The sequence below is a fragment of the Lissotriton helveticus genome, chromosome 12, assembly GCF_964261635.1.
Source record: "Lissotriton helveticus chromosome 12, aLisHel1.1, whole genome shotgun sequence".
In the NCBI taxonomy this organism is placed as follows: Eukaryota; Metazoa; Chordata; class Amphibia; order Caudata; family Salamandridae; genus Lissotriton; species Lissotriton helveticus.
This window is the reverse complement of record NC_136073.1, coordinates 783,031,411-783,048,725: the sequence shown is the minus strand read 5'-3', so window position 1 is coordinate 783,048,725 and position 17,315 is coordinate 783,031,411. Positions and strand designations below refer to the sequence as shown.

General features: G+C 43.7%; 1 protein-coding gene across 3 annotated transcripts in view; it reads left to right on the top strand.

The window, feature by feature from the left end:
* Positions 1 to 328: 328 nt before the first annotated feature.
* Positions 329 to 17,315, top strand: part of LOC144799447 (protein S100-A16-like) — a 38,230-nt gene continuing 21,243 nt past the window's right edge. The window contains exons 1-3 of one of the 3 annotated variants that reach the window (XM_078670759.1): positions 329 to 551; positions 13,827 to 13,927; positions 14,912 to 15,072. In XM_078670759.1, the coding sequence (XP_078526885.1) occupies positions 13,924 to 13,927; positions 14,912 to 15,072 (165 nt within the window). In that variant the 5' untranslated portion in view covers positions 329 to 551; positions 13,827 to 13,923. Of the gene's footprint in view, positions 552 to 1,230; positions 1,425 to 13,826; positions 13,928 to 14,911; positions 15,073 to 17,315 lie in introns of those variants that run through there. The other 2 variants (XM_078670760.1, XM_078670761.1) reach the window with 2 other exon arrangements.

The following is a 17,315-nucleotide window of genomic DNA, read 5'->3' as shown; positions in this document are numbered from 1 at the left end:
ACCATTCCATGGGTGAGTATCTCTCAATTTCCTTCAGTGCTTGAAATGGAAAAATAGAAGTGCAGAGCGCCTGCTTGTTTCTGAGAAGTGCTGGTGTTCTGTCCCTCTCAAAATAAAAAGTTCCGCCATTTGAAGTCCTGGTTCCCCCACATGCTGCACTGACAGCTGGGCCACTGCAGACCTTCAGTGCTGCATCTTTAAGTTAGTGACTTTCCCCAGGAACGCGCGCATCGGTGGAGGGAGATCCAGCCCACGGCCTGTGCAGGGCGGTGATTCGGGGGAGGGAGGAGGAGGCGGGGTGGGAAGAGGAGGCGGGAGCGGGCGCGGGCTCAGGGACACGCCTGCAGGAGGTGGGATCAGCACATTGCTTCTCTCAAGGTGGAGAAAGCACTTCCAGGGTAGGGGCCTCCCTCCCCCTCCCGGCTCCCTGGCAAGCTTCGAAGATGGAAGCCCTGCGGCCCGCCCCGTGATCGCGCCCCCGAGCCGGGCGATGAGGATGCTCTGACCGCGCAGGGCCACCGGAGAGACGCGGCCCCCGGGAGCCGATGCAGGTACTGTGGACAAAGGCCCCGCGGCCGGGCCCCTCTTTCCACCTCCCACAGGGACCAGGGGAAGCGACTTGGAACCTGCCTCAAATGGAAACAGGGAGATTGTCCGACATTCCTTCTTTGTTACGGGTCGTAGGGCTGGGAAGAGGTCGCCCGCTGCCCACAGTCCACTGACTCTGTTCCAGCCCTTCGGAAGCAATGACACATCACGAAACGCCCCCTTCCCCCCCCCCCGAAACCACACTTTCCCCTATGCTTGTGTGTCGGTTTGTAATATTTGTAATTGGGTAGCGCATCGAGGATGCCGCTGGTGTAAAGACCACGCACTTAAAGAATATATATCCATTAAAATATATATGCATCATACATTGTATCGTATCCCCCGCAGGCTACATCATGTTTATGCTGTCTGGCACATGATTTGGCTTTGAAAAGCACAGCGCTACGAAGCTGCACGAGTAGTTAAAGCGCTATATAAATAAAAGCATATTACTGCAATGTGCATTATGCAGATAGAATGCTTCAGAGATGTAGGGAGCTGACGTCAATGTAAAGATGCAGAGCGCTATATGAATAGACCGGCTTGAGGAGCTACGGAAGGAGGCCGGGCTCCAGCAGGTGCAGGGTTGGGACGGACAGGTGAGGGGCGGGCCCCGTTGTCAGGGGGTGGCAGTGACAGAATAGTGACAGGCACGAGGAGAGGCAGACAGGAAATGGAGGGTGAAGGACGGTACTAGTCTAGTGGCGGAACGTGAACAGAAGCAAGAGGGACGACCGGTGCATTTGTTGATGTCTTTAGCTCAGTAAACGACAGTGAGTGAGTGTGGGCTTTATCCAGCCACCGTGGCCTAGAGTGACAGCGGAACACATTTTCCTGTAGACACTAATCTATTAGACACTCTGGGCTCCATTCATAAAGTGCAGGCGGAAATTGACGCTTCTGCGAACTTTTCCTTTTTTCCCTATTCGCAAAGATTCCCAGAAGTACTCCTGGCCAAGCATGGAGTTCTAGGTAACATTTTTGGAATTTTTTTTGATGGAACCTGTTACATCTGTACAAATGCATTTTTTTTCCTGTGCAGGGAAAACTTTTTTTTTTTTTTTGCTGTGGAAAAAATCATTACAGAGTCCTCTGATCAAATCTAGGAGTGATCCATTCCTCTTCCCATTCTGGAAGTAGAGGTACTCCCAACAGTGAGCAAATCCCTGACTAGTTCCAGAGTGGGAAAAGGACAGAAGGCAGTTTGTCCACAATCGTACATGTTTGTAAGCTGTCCTACACTTCCAAGGAAAAACACAGCATGTATCGCCCACTTCCCACCCTGGAGTGGAATGTGCAACCTAAGAATAAGTCCTCACTCGCGTCTCAGAAATCATAACTAGTAAATGCATATAAGCGTGCCAGAAATCGCTTTTGGAGTTCCTGGTGGGATCATAGAATGTAACATCCAGTGAATGCCCCCTTTGGTTTCACACTTGACCAAACACTACCAGTCATGCAATTCCAATCTCAGTCCCACTCCATATATTCATCTAAACCCCACTTACAATTATAGTGCCACAGAGCAAGCAAATACTTAATTTCAAAATATTCTGTATTCATTAAAACAGATGTGACCCCCACTTTTACTTCGCAGTTCTAAAAATCATCGCGTGTGCATGTAAATATCCTAGGTGACTGAAAGCACCTGTACCCAACTAGTTACTAGAGAATACATTTATTAGTGGGGTTTAACGCCCCAAACACCCCTGAGCTCTTCATGTCGAGGGGAGTGAATTGTAATTATGTGCGAAAAATAGGATGTCACTCTTAGCATTTATTTTAAGTCAAGCAGAGGAACCACTTTGTGTGGTACTCTGTCTACGCATCCGTGATGTAGATGTGTTACTCCACCAGGTTCAGTTAGACCTTATTTTTCACAACTATAGTCCCTTATTGTGAGTGACGCCGCAGTACCAGAATGGGTTGCAAATGCTAGTTGTGACTCATTACAGTATTTGGGCAGTGCTGATTTTTCTTAAACTTGCGCTTTATTTAATTTTTTTACTTCCGTGCTCAATTTTCCTAGTAATACCTCCAAGGGAAAGAAACAAGGTGAAATGACGGGGTGTGCGCAATTCCAGTGCGGAAATACAGATTCAGAATGGCATTTCCACACCTCCATTCTAACCCAAAAAGGCATGGAATTTGGGTGGCTGATGGGACGAGCTAACAACTCTTGGGGTTAACCTGCAAAGGATGAATTTACCCTTGGGCATTTTTACTGTAAAAAGATTTTTGCGCAAGTTAGAATGAGCCTAGGAGGCAAAACCTTGCATATTCTTTTACAGTAACGGCTGCTACCGGGGAGTAGTGGTGGGACGTGCAGGGGTGTTTAAAAAATAAATAAAAAAAGGAAAGGGAGGGAAATAAAGAAAAACCCACTTACCTTCCTGGTGGCCGGCTCTCGTCTTTCCTCTTCATCCACGACGCATACAAGAAACACCCAGGCTCCCTCCCCATAGCCAATCACAACGGAAAAGCCGGGGTATTGGTCTTTGCCGGCTGAAACATGTCGACACTTATGCAGAGTGGAGGGGTTGGCGTCTCATTATAAGCTCTCCAAACCAGCATCCACATTTTTTCCTTTTTAATCTGGACAGGGTCCCCAATACCAGTTTTATATCCCTTCTTCTGCACAATTTCTCACCTGTGATCTGGCACTGTATGTTGTATTGTCTTCCCCTCCCTATTGGTCCACCTCCAGCGTTGGGTAGGCGAGGAGGTGTGTTAGCAGCCCTATGATAAAGCATGACACAGCTTGCTGTGTGTGAGGGCAGTTTTCTAAGTTTGGTGCATTTCCCACTATATTCACCCACTTTCACGCCGCATCATTATTATCCCTCTTCTTTTCGTGATTTAACCACTGGCTTGTTCCCCAGTGTTGAATCTAATTCAAACTTCCGTAAGGAAGATGGGCTGGTCCCGTGTGGATCCCTTCGGAGGCACTTTTTATCTTTTAGAGTAGCAGGACAAGCTCAGAGAATATTCTTACGACAGCTGGACAGAACTGGCTCATGGGCGCTAATACAACTGGGATAGTATGAGCTTGTGCTTGCACATTGTTTCCTAGACTGCATTTCCACCAAAAAGGATAACATGACACCGTTTTATGGTTACCCACGTGTCTCACCAATGTGTTCTGGATGTTTTGGAGTCCCAGTTTACCTGCACTAATGCCGGATGACGTTGGAGCCAAAATGGCGGCCATCTAAGGTCCTAGCACCATGAGACCTTCTTGTGCAGCTTGAGGCGAAGGAGGGGTTGCCTCCGGTGGTTCTCACATAATCTCACCAGTTCTGCAATACCAGAGAAGCTAGCTCTATGCTGGCAAACAGTCTCCTCTGTGAGTAAGGGGCCAGCTAGGACGCCTTCACTCATAATCTAGCCTTGCTTGCACCAAGCTGGAGACATTGGACCTGCCAGGTTTCAAGGTTCTGGGATTTTTCCTTGTGGACTCGGGAATGGGTCAATGTAAGACGATTTAACCATCCACGCCAAAGCTTCTATTTCTCCTGAGTTAAGAATCAAATAAGGTAAATGAAGTTCCATTATGAGAGAAAAAATAGGGCAACATTAGAACAGATAACGGAAAAACATACCTTCGATACTAGAGTAATCCATCTATTTTGCTTATGCTTTTCGAAGATCAGACATCCCTGTGGTTATGAACAGATGTCCAGAAATGATCAGTGACTGGACAGCCTGTAAGAGGCGGCAGACCATCATACCGCTGTTTGCACACTCAAACGGGAAACATTGATTTGAAAGAAGCTTGTGTTTCTTAACCCCTTCCATGCTCATGACGAGCTCAGCTCGTCATGACCACACCCGTTTTTATTGCTGTCCAGCACAGCAGGGGAAACTCTCTAGCAGCGATGAGGTTAAAGGAAAACGTGCTGCTTTAAGACAAAAAAAATTGTGTCTATAGGAAAGTGATTGAGGTGAACAGGGAGAGATCCCCTGGACAACTCCCAGAGAGGATCCTGTCCATCAGGGACAGCTTCCAATTTGCGAATGAATTTCCACCTTCTTTGAGGAGTTGCTAATGTTTTTTGACTGTAATTGCTGTCACACGCCATTGATACTTCGCAATGCGAATTGCAAATGGCTTGGATCGCCACTTTAAATCCCCATACAAAATTTAGCCACCAAACCCCTTACGCCCTGAACAAGCTGAATGTGTCTTCCCTTCTTTTGAAACATTGGGAGAGTTGATAGGTGTTTCACCATTCAGGAAACCTTCCACTCATTCAGTCACTGCTTCCTATTGCTCTCTAGAAAACCGTGTAGACTGACTTCTCCCTTACAAGACGTTGCTCCATGAGCCCATGATGCTGAAGACCAGTTGCATATAACAACAAGCATCTGCAATGCAGGAGGTCTCGCTTTACGTGAGTTTGAGTTATTGGCATTGTAAATGACAATGCCTTTTATTTATGTTTAATAAAAGGCATTGTAATTTACAGTGCCAAGAGCGTAAACCCTCGCAAATGTAAGACCTATTTTATTCCAAATGCTTGACCCTCTTGCAGTAAGAAACTCATTGAAGAAAATAGTGCTTACAGACTAAAGCAGACGTACCGTGTAACAACCGAAGTAACAGGGCCAGTCCTCATGGGAGGTTACAAATGAAGATAAGGCAGAACTAAGGAGGGGCTGAGAAGCCTAATAAAGAATCAGAAGCCAGCATTTGCGAAGGACAATGACACAAGCCAATAACAAATATGGGCGGAGAGTACATACTCCAATATAGCATGGCTCGCAGAGCAGTGCATTTGCTGTCCAGGCTCGACCTAAAGAGTAGATTGTGTAAATACCTCTCTCTATAAATTCTTCTACACCTCATACTTCTGTGCAGTGACTTTTATCACACAATGTTTGAACCATGTCTTAGAATCTAATGCAACATCGTTCTATTAGGACAATCTACACACTGAATATTCTTTCCAGCCATATGCTGCCAAAAGGCACTTAGGAACCTGAAGCAAATCAGAGACCACGTTCTGGTCTTATCGGGTGCATGAAGAGCTTTTTAACTTCTACAATATTACGCTTTAACCCTATCCAATGCAGCTGACAACCTTTGCTCCTTTTGCCTGCCTCCTCTCGCTTCACGGCGGAGCCCTTGACTCATCACCCATGCCTCTGTGGACTCTTGGCCTAGAGGTCTGCTGAGGTGTCGCCTGGAGCCAGGTGGCCATGAGTTTATATGTGGAGTCAGAATGAGATAAGCAGGTGCAGGGCTAAGGGCAGGATTTCAAAAGGTCTCACTACTGCTTGGAGAAATCAGCACACAAAGGTTGACTATATTCTGATAACATTTGGATAACCATACGTTCTGTAAGTGCAATGCTTGAGGAGTGAGAACTGTTGATCTGGAAAAGACAGAAAATATTCTGGTCCAGTCCGGTGAAGAGCTTTATGTACCAGACATAGTGCCTTAAAATTGATCCTGATCTTAATGGGGAGCCACTGTAGACTCTGCAAAGATTGAGAAATGGGAGCAAACTTGGGAATTTTCAGAAGCAGTCTGGTGGCTGCATTTTTCAGAGATTGAAGTTTTTCCCCCAGATGTGTATGAGTGCCCAAGTACAAACAAAGCATTACAATAGTCCATCCTTGAGCTAACCATTGCCACCAAAACTCTCTTTTGCCGTTCCAATGGAATGAATGGAAAAATCTTCTGGAAAGTCCTGAGCATTAAAAAGCAAGAAGAGGTGATTTTTTTAAAATTTTCTCTGAGAAGCACAGTTTAGTGTCAAAGATGACTCCTAAATGTCTAGCTTTTTGAGCAGGCGAAGGAAGGGAGCCATGGTCAGATGGCCACCATGATGAATACTAGAAGCTTGAATGATTCCCAAAAAGCAAGACCTCAGTTTTATCTGTGTTAGTATAATTAGTTCACTGAAAGTAAACCAAAACGACAAAACCCAGAATGCAATAGGCTGTTATTCACGAGTCCAGGGCTGAAAAAATTCTCCATAAAGATGTGGACGGAGGCGGTCACCCAACTCAGACGTACTAGGTGCCGAAAGATTCTGCTCTCTAACACACAAAACAATATCCACACTCAATCCCATCCCTCATAGCTAGAACATTATTTAGTTTTCTATAGCAGTAGTTGTGCTGTGGAGCGGACCACCACATTCCACTCAACACAGAATTCATTAGTCGGAATATCATTCGCCCACCGGGTACAAGAAATTATGCCACATAATTAGCAACACCACGTACAAACAAACCAGTGTCTGTGAAACAGGATTCTGGCCAACTTATGAGTTTTTAAAGCAAAAGATAAAGCCCTCTGGCTGCACCCATCTTATGAGAATGATACATTCTTATCTTAACACATAAAACACTGGCATAAGTCCTAACATGACCACTTTCTGATTCGTCTACAGATAAACCCAATATTCAAACTTCACATGGAGCGTAACCCAGTCCAAGACCTGGACCAGACGACAACACCCAAAAAAGAACTATCATATGACGACTCACAAGGAACCTTAAACCATTTTGAAACATACATTCTGTGAAGATCACTGTGCTACATGGTAACACTAGTGGTTGCTGTTCACTGTACAAAACCTTGTTACAAAACTACTGAAGCCGCCATTCGAGTTTGGCAAACTGCATTACATTACTCAAGTAGCCAACTACAGAGCACTATGAGTTTGTTAGAAGTTTAGCCCTGGGTAAGTTGTGGGGCATACTCAGTGAGTTTTGAGCTCTGGCATTGATTAATCGAAACCATAGGGCCTGCGGAAATGACGTCATGTGCACACCAGATGACATCACAGGAAGTTAAGTAGCGGAAGCCGATAAACTCGTATTCACTGCAAAATCACTCCCCTACTTTCATAATCTACTTGTAGCAAATACAAGGCCCACAAAATGTATGGCGCAGAATCCCACTGAAATTGTTCCAAATTATGACCATGGGTTGCAATCTCTTCAACAGAGTGTGGTGAGTTCCCTGGAAATGTTGAACCTAAACCAAGCTAAATGGTTCTTAAACCACTTTCCCAAGTATTTTGATCAATATACTTGCTTTTGGCTATAGGATTGTTGGCGTTTTCTAATGAAAATGTGCGTGTTCATTGTGTATTAATGCCCATCGTTTTAGAAGAGTCCATATACAGCTACACTATCTTTTTTTTCAGTTGTAGAATAGTGAAGTGCTCCAAAATTTCATATGTTAGCTGTCGGCCGATTTCAGAATCGGAGCATGTTCCCCCAGTTTACCTATCAGGACAACATATTCAATCAACCACTCACACCCCCCCCCCTTTCACTATTGTATGGATATGCCTGTGTGTACCACCGGTAGGGTGAGCAAGTTGGTTTTTATGAGTTGAGTTTTGATGGATGAGATGTGTATGGTTGTATCAAATTGCGTGTGTATTGCCTCATTGGTTCTGTGCCTTTTACCTGGCAAATTTATATTTTTCAGATGTAGCTGATGCTAAGCAAGAGCACATGGATGCCTTAATAGCCAGCCAATTGCCTATCCAAGCTGTGTTGGGTGCATGTTCAAAGTTGGGTCTTGCTGTGTGCTGTTGCAGTGCGGTATGTGGTGCGTCTGGGTGATCCGTGCTCTTTGGGGAACACTGAGGCTCAATGTATGAAAGATGGATTCTGCATGTGGTAAACATAATCTCCATCTCTCACGCTCTTTCACAAAAACTGTCATTATCACATGGAATTACCTCTTCAACCACTGAAACATGAGGACAAATCTCTCTAAAATTCCCACATCGTTCCGTTTTTTGAGTCAAACGGCCTTCCTTAAGATTTTAATTTTGCCAGCAATTAGTGCTGCAGGCAGTTCCAAATATTTAGCTACAGGTGACCAAATGTAATTACAATAGTCTCAAAAATATTTAAAAATCAACACTCCCATATTTATTACCTGACATTGATACAGTTTTCGGACTGGAGTTCTACATTTTCTAAAGTGCATTCCTGGAAACCAGCGCCAGTCACAACAGGCATACGCCTCAAAGAGTACATTTTTCCAATCCTCACTTAATAACTTCTCTCCTTAATTTCAGCACTGTCAATCAACTTTCCCATGGTAAGAAAGCCCTTCCACTAGACTTCAAAATTTGGGGGATATTCCCTTCTGATTCCAGACTTGGAAAAGATCAATCGATCGAGAATTTATAAAGCGCAACAGCTACTCCTAAGAGTTTCACTGCCCTAAATAAACTGCAAGAATTGACTTTCTTAAAGAGATATTCCCTCCTAAGGAGCAGGAGTTGGTTCCGTGCTGGAGGCGCAAGATAGGGGAATGTTGCCCCTCTCCACTTTTTTCGTGTGATCCTTGGCACCGACAGCAAGATGGCGTCAGATCAACGGAGGGCTCTAGACGGATGATAATGCTGTAGCCTCATCGAAAGATAATGGGGGCCTGTGCCGTAGAAAGCTCTGTGAGCCAAGGCAAGTGCCTTCAAATGAATTCTCTCCTTAACAGGGAGATAATGGGGCTGCTTCCGAAGGGGAGCAATTGACCGACACTTAGGCACTTTTAAGAGTAGCCTAGCTGCTGCGTTCTGAACAATCTGCAGTCTCTTGAGCTGATAGTCGGGCAGACCTAGGTACAAGATATTAGCATAATCTATGCGTGACGTAATTACAGCATGGATTACTGTCCTCTGTGCCTGGAAAGGGAGGTGTCTCAAAAACTTTTTAATGATCTTAGTTAGGCAAAGCATGACCTGATTATGGTAGAGATCTGCAAGTGTATGGAGAGGTTAGAATGAAACCTAACCCCTATATTCTGTGCCAGAGTGGTGGCGGGCATGGGGGTTCAGCCCACTCTGTCAAGCATTCCTGGTCCCAAGTCAGTGAAAGCAACCCAAATAGCAGGATTTCTGTTTTTCCATTGATACACTGAAGATTCCATCCACTTAGAACCTGTATTTGAAAATTGTACATTTCCATGGTAGAAAAAGCCCAGGAAATTATGTGCGACTACGCCAAATTTTTTAGGTTTGTCGGTGTTCAAAAACTCCCAGATTATTCCTTCCCTGGACACCTGCTGCCACCCACCAAAGAACATTTTACAAACATAACATTCTGTGTGAGTAAATACTTTTATAAGTGCAAAAACAACTTATACGAATTACAAAAGTGGTTTTGCCACTGCCCACGTGTTATTTGCCCATTTAAATTACAGTTGCAGATGAAATAGCTTTGTAAAATTGGTACCATGTCTCATATATATATATATATATATATATATATATATATATATATATATATATATATATAATCTCAAAGTGGTGAAATAGATACGTAAAAGACATGTTCTAGTACCACCGTTTGCATAACATATCCATTTGGTTATTTATAGGTTACATCTTTCTCAGCTTCCAGTTAACAAATACTAAATTAGCTTTCTGTTCACACCTATGTTGTATCACTACATAAGTGTAAAAAAAAAAAAAAGACGAATTCTATTTTCTACTTCAAAGTGGAGAACACTGGCTGGATTTATAATTCAGAGATGGTGATTTCCATATTCTTGTTTTGCTAATTTATATTCCAAGGAGAATGGCCCCCAGCCTAGTAGGGAACACCAACAATTTTTGCCAATTGATACAAATGAGTCCTTTCACAGGAACTACTGATGCCTGGAGGCCTTAAAGTGTTGTGCGTTTAAAACCAGAACTACTTCATCCTCCTACCTCATCGGTGAGGTTAACTTTTGGTCTGTCAATCTAGAACGCAATTTATTACCTATTCATATTAAATGTCCGATACTGCATGCTGGGATGATAAAAAAAGGCAACAAACATCTGAGTACGTGGATGGCCTATGGGCAGAGAAGTGTACACTCTTTTAGTCGTAAACCAGTTAGACCATATGCGAAGGCCAGTGCGGCCTGGACACATTTACTATAATATCAGACAAGCCGGCACCTGCTACAGGTACCCCAATCTCCACTGCCCTTTTAAAGGTGGCACCAAGCCTCTACTGGAGTGGAGCTGGGGTTTGATGATTTTGGAGTCACCTATGTTCTAATCCAGGTATATCCCTATTGTGAGATCTTGGACACAGAGCTACTTCAAATGACGCAATGGAAAGGCATTTTTTTGTGTGAGTGATTTTTGCCATGTGCTTCATGGTTTATTCATATTAACCATCCCGATGCTGAGTGGTGACATTTAAAGATAAAACAAAACTGACAGAACTTGTTCAAAAGTAGCAAATTTGCTAAGAATTGTCATTCAGTCAAATTGACAGAAGACAACCGGACGACACGCAAACTCGGGTTTGATGGTGCATATTGCTCCATACAAGACAGACGCTATTACCTTTACTCTCTTATCGTTTCAGTGGTACCAGGTTGTAGTGCAATCTCTCCATATCCCAGAAATCCTGTATTCGTGAGATGAGCCACACGCCACACAGTTACATCTGCCACGCAATAGGGATGTGTACCCACATATGAGATTTGTAATCAATGCGATACAGCTCTCTGAACTCCATCGTCACACACTTTAAATGCAACACATTCGCACAACAGAGGTACATTCTCTCTCACTCCCCTGACCACAGTTCTCCTCAAACATAATGAGACTATAGTCTTTGTATGAAACATCCGAGCTGCCTGAAAAGTCACCCTGGAATTCTAAAAACCGCGCCAATAGTAATTCCAGTGGCACATTGTGTGCTACACAAAGCCAATGATCAATAACAACAAACAACAATGCAATATGGCAGACAGGTTTGGGCCTCTGTTATAGGGTAACCTAGGTTCTGCACCCCCAATTGACCAAACTTTGTGATCCAGGAAAAGCCCCATTCTCCCCTGAGCTACCTTGGCATCATCAAAATCTGAGTTTTAGGCACCATATAAAGCAAGCTTTGACAAAGCCAATAGGTCTCCTCTTCTTGTCACGCCAGCGTCATTTTAGGTTCTTTGGCATACTGGGGGAAGCGGGTGGACGGTTGGCTGAGGGAAAGGCATTTGATGTATGATGTCGAAGATAGAGAATGAGTAAAGCTGCCATGCTCTTACCTCAGTTTGTTGCATCAGTACACATGCATAAAGGCACCCTTTATTAACACTGTTTACAAAGCCTAGGTTGTTCTTTTCTGAAATGAGTTAGCCACCTATATGAACATGGCGGCCCGTGCACCAGAAGTGTACCGTACCAATATACATTCTGCTGGTTTCCGTTGAGAAATTATTATTTCATTGCGTGGAATGACTGGTCTTTAATTAGGCAGTCATTTTATCTAGAGTTATTTTCAGTGGTGGTGTAATCTCAGAGACATGATATTACAGAGTTAGTTTTTGTTGTTGAGAATGTGTGAACTTTCTCACCTGACTTTGGTGCAAAAGTTGTGGATTAGATGTCCTTTCCTGAAGCTATCTACTGCACAAAGTTCAGACCTACTCCTCCAGTTGCATGATGGGTCTCGAGTACTGGCCCCATCATACCTGGTTTGATTAAATTCCCTTGTTACAATGAAACGCAGAATTGAGTTCAAGTTTTTCTCATTTTTAAGGTCCTCCGTGGCCAAGCACCGTCCAATTTAATGAAAATATTGCATCCCCACCACCAATGAGACTCCTAAGGGTAGCCACCCACAACCACTTTGAGAGCAGTTCATTCAAGGGGACTCAATGCTCTCATTAAAAAAATTCCCCTCAAATTTCTTACAATTAAACATGGACCAAAATTTTGTGGGAGGGGGTAACCAAAGAGTGCTAGTGGGAGTATCCTACCTTTGAACGCCTTGATGGCAGAGTGTATGGAAGGGCTCCTTAGATACCGCTTACGGCACCCACTGTGGCTAAGGAATTACTGTAAAATATAATCTCTCTTTGGGCAGCTCGAGAAAGATTCTCTGCAAACCATCAGGAGTTTCTCAGCCATGAAAATTAAGCAAAGTGGTGGTCAAAAATCAAGACCCGAGCTTTAGACATATTGCTAGACAGCCTAGTAACTTCACAAAAGAACTAATTGGTCAGTTTGAAGTGGAAGGCTAGGCTTAGTTCTATCCAGTATGTAGTCATCCTCCTAGGTATATTTTAAGATGCATCGACACACTTTCGAGAGCCAATTTCTTGTTTTGACCAAAGACATCAGCCGGTCGGACACATTAAGAGAGAACACCAGGGTGCTAGAACTCCCCTTTGTTTCAACACATTTCGGGTCTCAATTGTACAAATAAAAGTGAAGAAATAACATGGGTCCAGAGCTCATGTTCTGAATCCAAATTCTATATTAGAAACAGATCACTAGCACTCTGCCTTCTAGCTTTATCTGCAGATAACTGCTTCTAGGTGTGTGCAATGATTTAAGATAAGCAGAGAAGGATTTGCTTAAAGCTTTTTTTTTTTTTTACATTTTGGTTTAAATTTAAAAATCTGTATCACAGAAATATTGATTCATAGACAACATTATGTTCCCTAACTCGCAATAAATGGTGATCCTTCCTTCAAATTGGTGTCTGGGACTGGGTTTTTTACAATAGACCAATCAACATATGCAGAAAACCAATATACCTATTACACTGTCATACAGTAATCTAATAGTCACATTTGACATCAAATTTACAACCAAAAATGCAATATGTTTAATTTTTATTTTTTGTGATTTAATGTTCATACATCAGTGTGATGGACAATGGGTGTGACACCCGAAAGCCTGACTGCTATAGCGGCCTACCAGGCTTACATGTTGAACACACTGAACATGTCTGTCTCTGTCTAAGATGATGTACTCTTTGTATCACATTTCTGTAGTTAATTGTTAATGAGACAGGAGGCAGAACAATGACCTTGGCCTTTGATTTACTGATAGTTCTAATAATAATTAAAACATAAAATGTATGGGTCTGGTAATTAACCCAGTTGCTGCTGAAGCATTTCTCTTCCTAGTGTTGTGCTTATTTTTTTTTTTATGTTTTGAACACTTCACGCTTAAGCATACGTAACTCTTTTCCCGCAAAATATATCCATACCACATTTGCGTCTCCTTTTCCCACATGTTGAGATTTCTAAAGGTACACAGTGTTTGTTGATTTCCCCTAGAAAGACTCCAGAAAATACCCTAAAATAGAAAAAAAATTGTTTATTGGGTGTCCGTTTTATTTTTAAAATGTCAGACAACTGAGCTATGCAAGAAAGCATTTTTTTGTTTAAATGCATCATCAAAAGGTTTGCTATGTTAAGTTCACTATCTTCCATCTTGGTTTGCATGCGGCTCTTGTAGGATGGGACAACAGAGTGAGGTAGGAGCAATTTCTGAAAATGTACACTGATGACGTCTTCAGAAAAGCAAAGTTTCAAAGTCTCTACAGTTCTTGAAGATGGGTGAGTGCACACATTTAATAATGCCAATACCATCTAAGTCAGCAATGTACCCACAGTTAATCCAGTGTGCACCACAAACTGAAATGTCTAATGATGCTTCAAGACTAGGTGTAATTACTTCTCAATGTCTCTTATTTAACTTTCTTGCTGGGATTTTAATACACACGTACAGACAAGTGCATGTAGAAGTGCTTCAACCCAGTAAAGGTCTGATGTATTGATGGTTTTCACACATTTTGTGTCTGTTGAAAACTGTGTTGATAAATAAGGGTCTTAGTTACCGGGTACTTAAAATGTTACTGGGTACTTGAAATGTATGTTAGTAGTTTTAATTCGAGAAGCAATGGTTAACCAACATAAATTAAGTCAAGCATAATGCGAGTATGACAGGCGTGGGCAACCGCACCTTAAGCAAAGAAAATCTGATTTGGTGTCTAGGTTGCAGACTTGCCTTCAAATCTGGCTTCTGCACTTTACCACTGAGATCCTGGGCAAATCACTTCACCCCCTGCCTTGATATCTTTACCTACATAAAACTGGGTGAATCAAGATGCAATTTGTTTCCCAGTGTGTCCTACATAAGAGTCTAGATTCATCAATGCAACCTTGAGTATTAATTCTCTGAAGCACGTGTGCCTCTTTCTAACTCCTAAACCCTTTGGCTTTTTAAGTTGATTTTTGTATGTCTAGACCTTAAAATTAAGTCATACCCAATATTAAGCTGGCTTCCAATCGACCAGTGACTTGCAATCGGAAGACTGGGAATCTCCTATTTTGCTGTGGGGTGACATCTCTTACTACTTTGCTTATTGTTGATTGCCACACAATAGATTAATAACATTTTCTTCCACTTAAGTTCCAGTTTTGTTACAGAATTTAAATTATGTAGTTGTTTTAAAAAAAACTCTGAAGCTTTTTAACACTGAAGGAAAGCTACTCTTTCCCTTTGAGATAGCTCTCCAACTGTATACCCTTCTGTTTTAGCTCAGGGGACCAGTGCAGCCATGGCGTCGAATTGCAGTGATCTGGAGCGATCCATAGAAGTACTGGTGAAAAACTTCTACCTGTACGCCGGGAAGAAGGAAAAGATGAACAGGAGAGATTTCCGTAAGATGGTGGGCGCGGAGCTGAGCCACATCCTTACGGTGAGTAAAACTTTGATGAGTGTGGCCTGTGTTACTTAGGGTATGTCCAAGTATCAGAAGCAAATGCTTGTTAAATTCTTAGATAGAGCCTTCCTTTCATAGAGAAAAGAACAGAAGTTAGTTGGTATCAACGTCTTCAGGTACTGCATGCTAGTCTGAAGAGTTGGCCATTAACCCCTTGGCGATAATTCTGCCGCGGCACTGGGGGGGAGGGGGAGCCGCGCAGATCCAACATGCTGGTGACGGAACCACTCCGTCACCAGCCACGGGTGGGCTGTGCTAATGACGGAGTGGTTCCGTCACACCGCGCCCGCCTAATAGAACGCGCCGTGCAGGCGCAAAATCAACGCCGCGCAGGCACGGCGGCCGGGCCGTGACGGAAACACTCCGTCATTAGCACAGCCCACCGTGGCTGGTGACGGAGTGGTTCCGTCACCAGCATAGAAGGGGTTAAATGCTTTTGTAATGCAGATCAACCTGATGCACTGGTCCTAAGTTCAAGAAGGAGAGGGTAGCCACCATGATGGAGTCTCTGCTGAATGAGGTCAGTTTGAGCTTCAGATTTTACATTGTCGTGGCAGCTCTGCCTGCTCCGAGGTTGCTCAGTGCTGCCTCTTTGTAGTTGATAGAGAATCCTTTGATGGATTTGCCACAGAACCTTACTCCTTCATACCTGGGCTTCCCATCTGTATGTACCATCTTTGATTCACACGCGTCAAGCCTTTCTCTTTAACCTCTAGCACACCCAATGGCATGCACGCATGATCTCAAACTACCACACTCCCAACGTTTTCAAACCCAACAACTGCAGACCGATGGATCCAGTGGGAGTAGACGTAAACTGCGCTGCATTTGCGCAAATGTCAACATCGAGATTTTAAACAAGCAGTTTTTGGTGCACATTCAGCTATATACGTGAAAAATGACCCAGTCCTGATTTGCTTAGCCATGGGAAGCTAATGTTGGTGTGTTCTACCAAAATGAAATAAATCCAAGAGTTAATGAGAAGAATGATCAAAGTCAGCAGAAGATTTAATTCTTTTTATTTTTATGATTTATATAGCACTTCCGTGTCAGTGGTAAGGCACTTCCTCCTGCTTGGAAACCCTGCTGATAGCAATATAGAAAAAGAAGAGAAGGGCTGTATAAATAATGATTGGTGTAGGAATGGATCCTAAAACAACTGAGCGCCTACGAGGAAGAGAAGGGCACCAATTCCTTCTGGAATTTTGCATTTACCTGCAAAGCGAGAGAGTTCAAAGAAGGGAGAGCTCGGGGCCAGGTGGCTGCATGCACCTTCAGTTCCCTAAATGTGTGGGGCTTGAGGGATGCCAGGAACATGAGAGTAGGGACAGAAGCCCCTAGCCAGCCACCAGGAGACTCCAAAGTAGAGATCATGATGGGCGAAGGCCATTTCACATGTCCAGGCTATCGTAAGGTAATGTGCGGTGACTGGGGAACAATTCATAACATTTGGGTCAAGCAGCCGAGTGGTAAAGAGGACATTGACCCAAAGACGCGAGAAGAGCTACTAAACCCGTTTATGATGACAAGATTACTACATTGACTGACATTACCAGGGCTAGACTGGGAATGGAGAGAAATGGGCAAGAGACTGGTGGCTGTGGCATGGGTGGCAACGCTGGCACATACTGTCTCTATTTAATTCTCTATTTCAGCTATGTCTGACCAGAAATGCTTGAGTAAAACCTACCTAGGGGTTCGAGATGAATGCCCCAAATTTCAACAGGGCCGGCTCACTTTTATCATATGGTACAAGACCGTAAAGGACTGAGTGACTATTGGAAACCTGGAACAAGCATCTCCACGCTGATCGACTAGGCTGGCCTTCAGGGCCCAAAGGTGAGCCTATTATGGATTATGCAGTACAAAAGGGGTGGTGATGGACGGAGCATCTGAACCAATCAAACACTCACACCCAGTCAAATGATCTGGGGTTAATCCATCACCGTTCTTTAGCCCACTCTGCCACCCCAGTACAGACATGGCCATATGCAAATCAGTCTGACCCTGTGCCTCATGGGAACAGTCCAGCCCGAACTGCCGAGCCATGCCTTCCCTGGACCGGATTCAAGCATCCTAAGAACGGTTTCTGGCATTCCAGCCGTCTTCAGCCCGGCTTGCTTGAATCCAGTGGCAAAGTGGATTATGCTCAAGCTCCAGAATACGAAGGGGGGTGGCAGAAATAGTTAAGCAGATCATGTCTTGCTACTTGCTGCCAA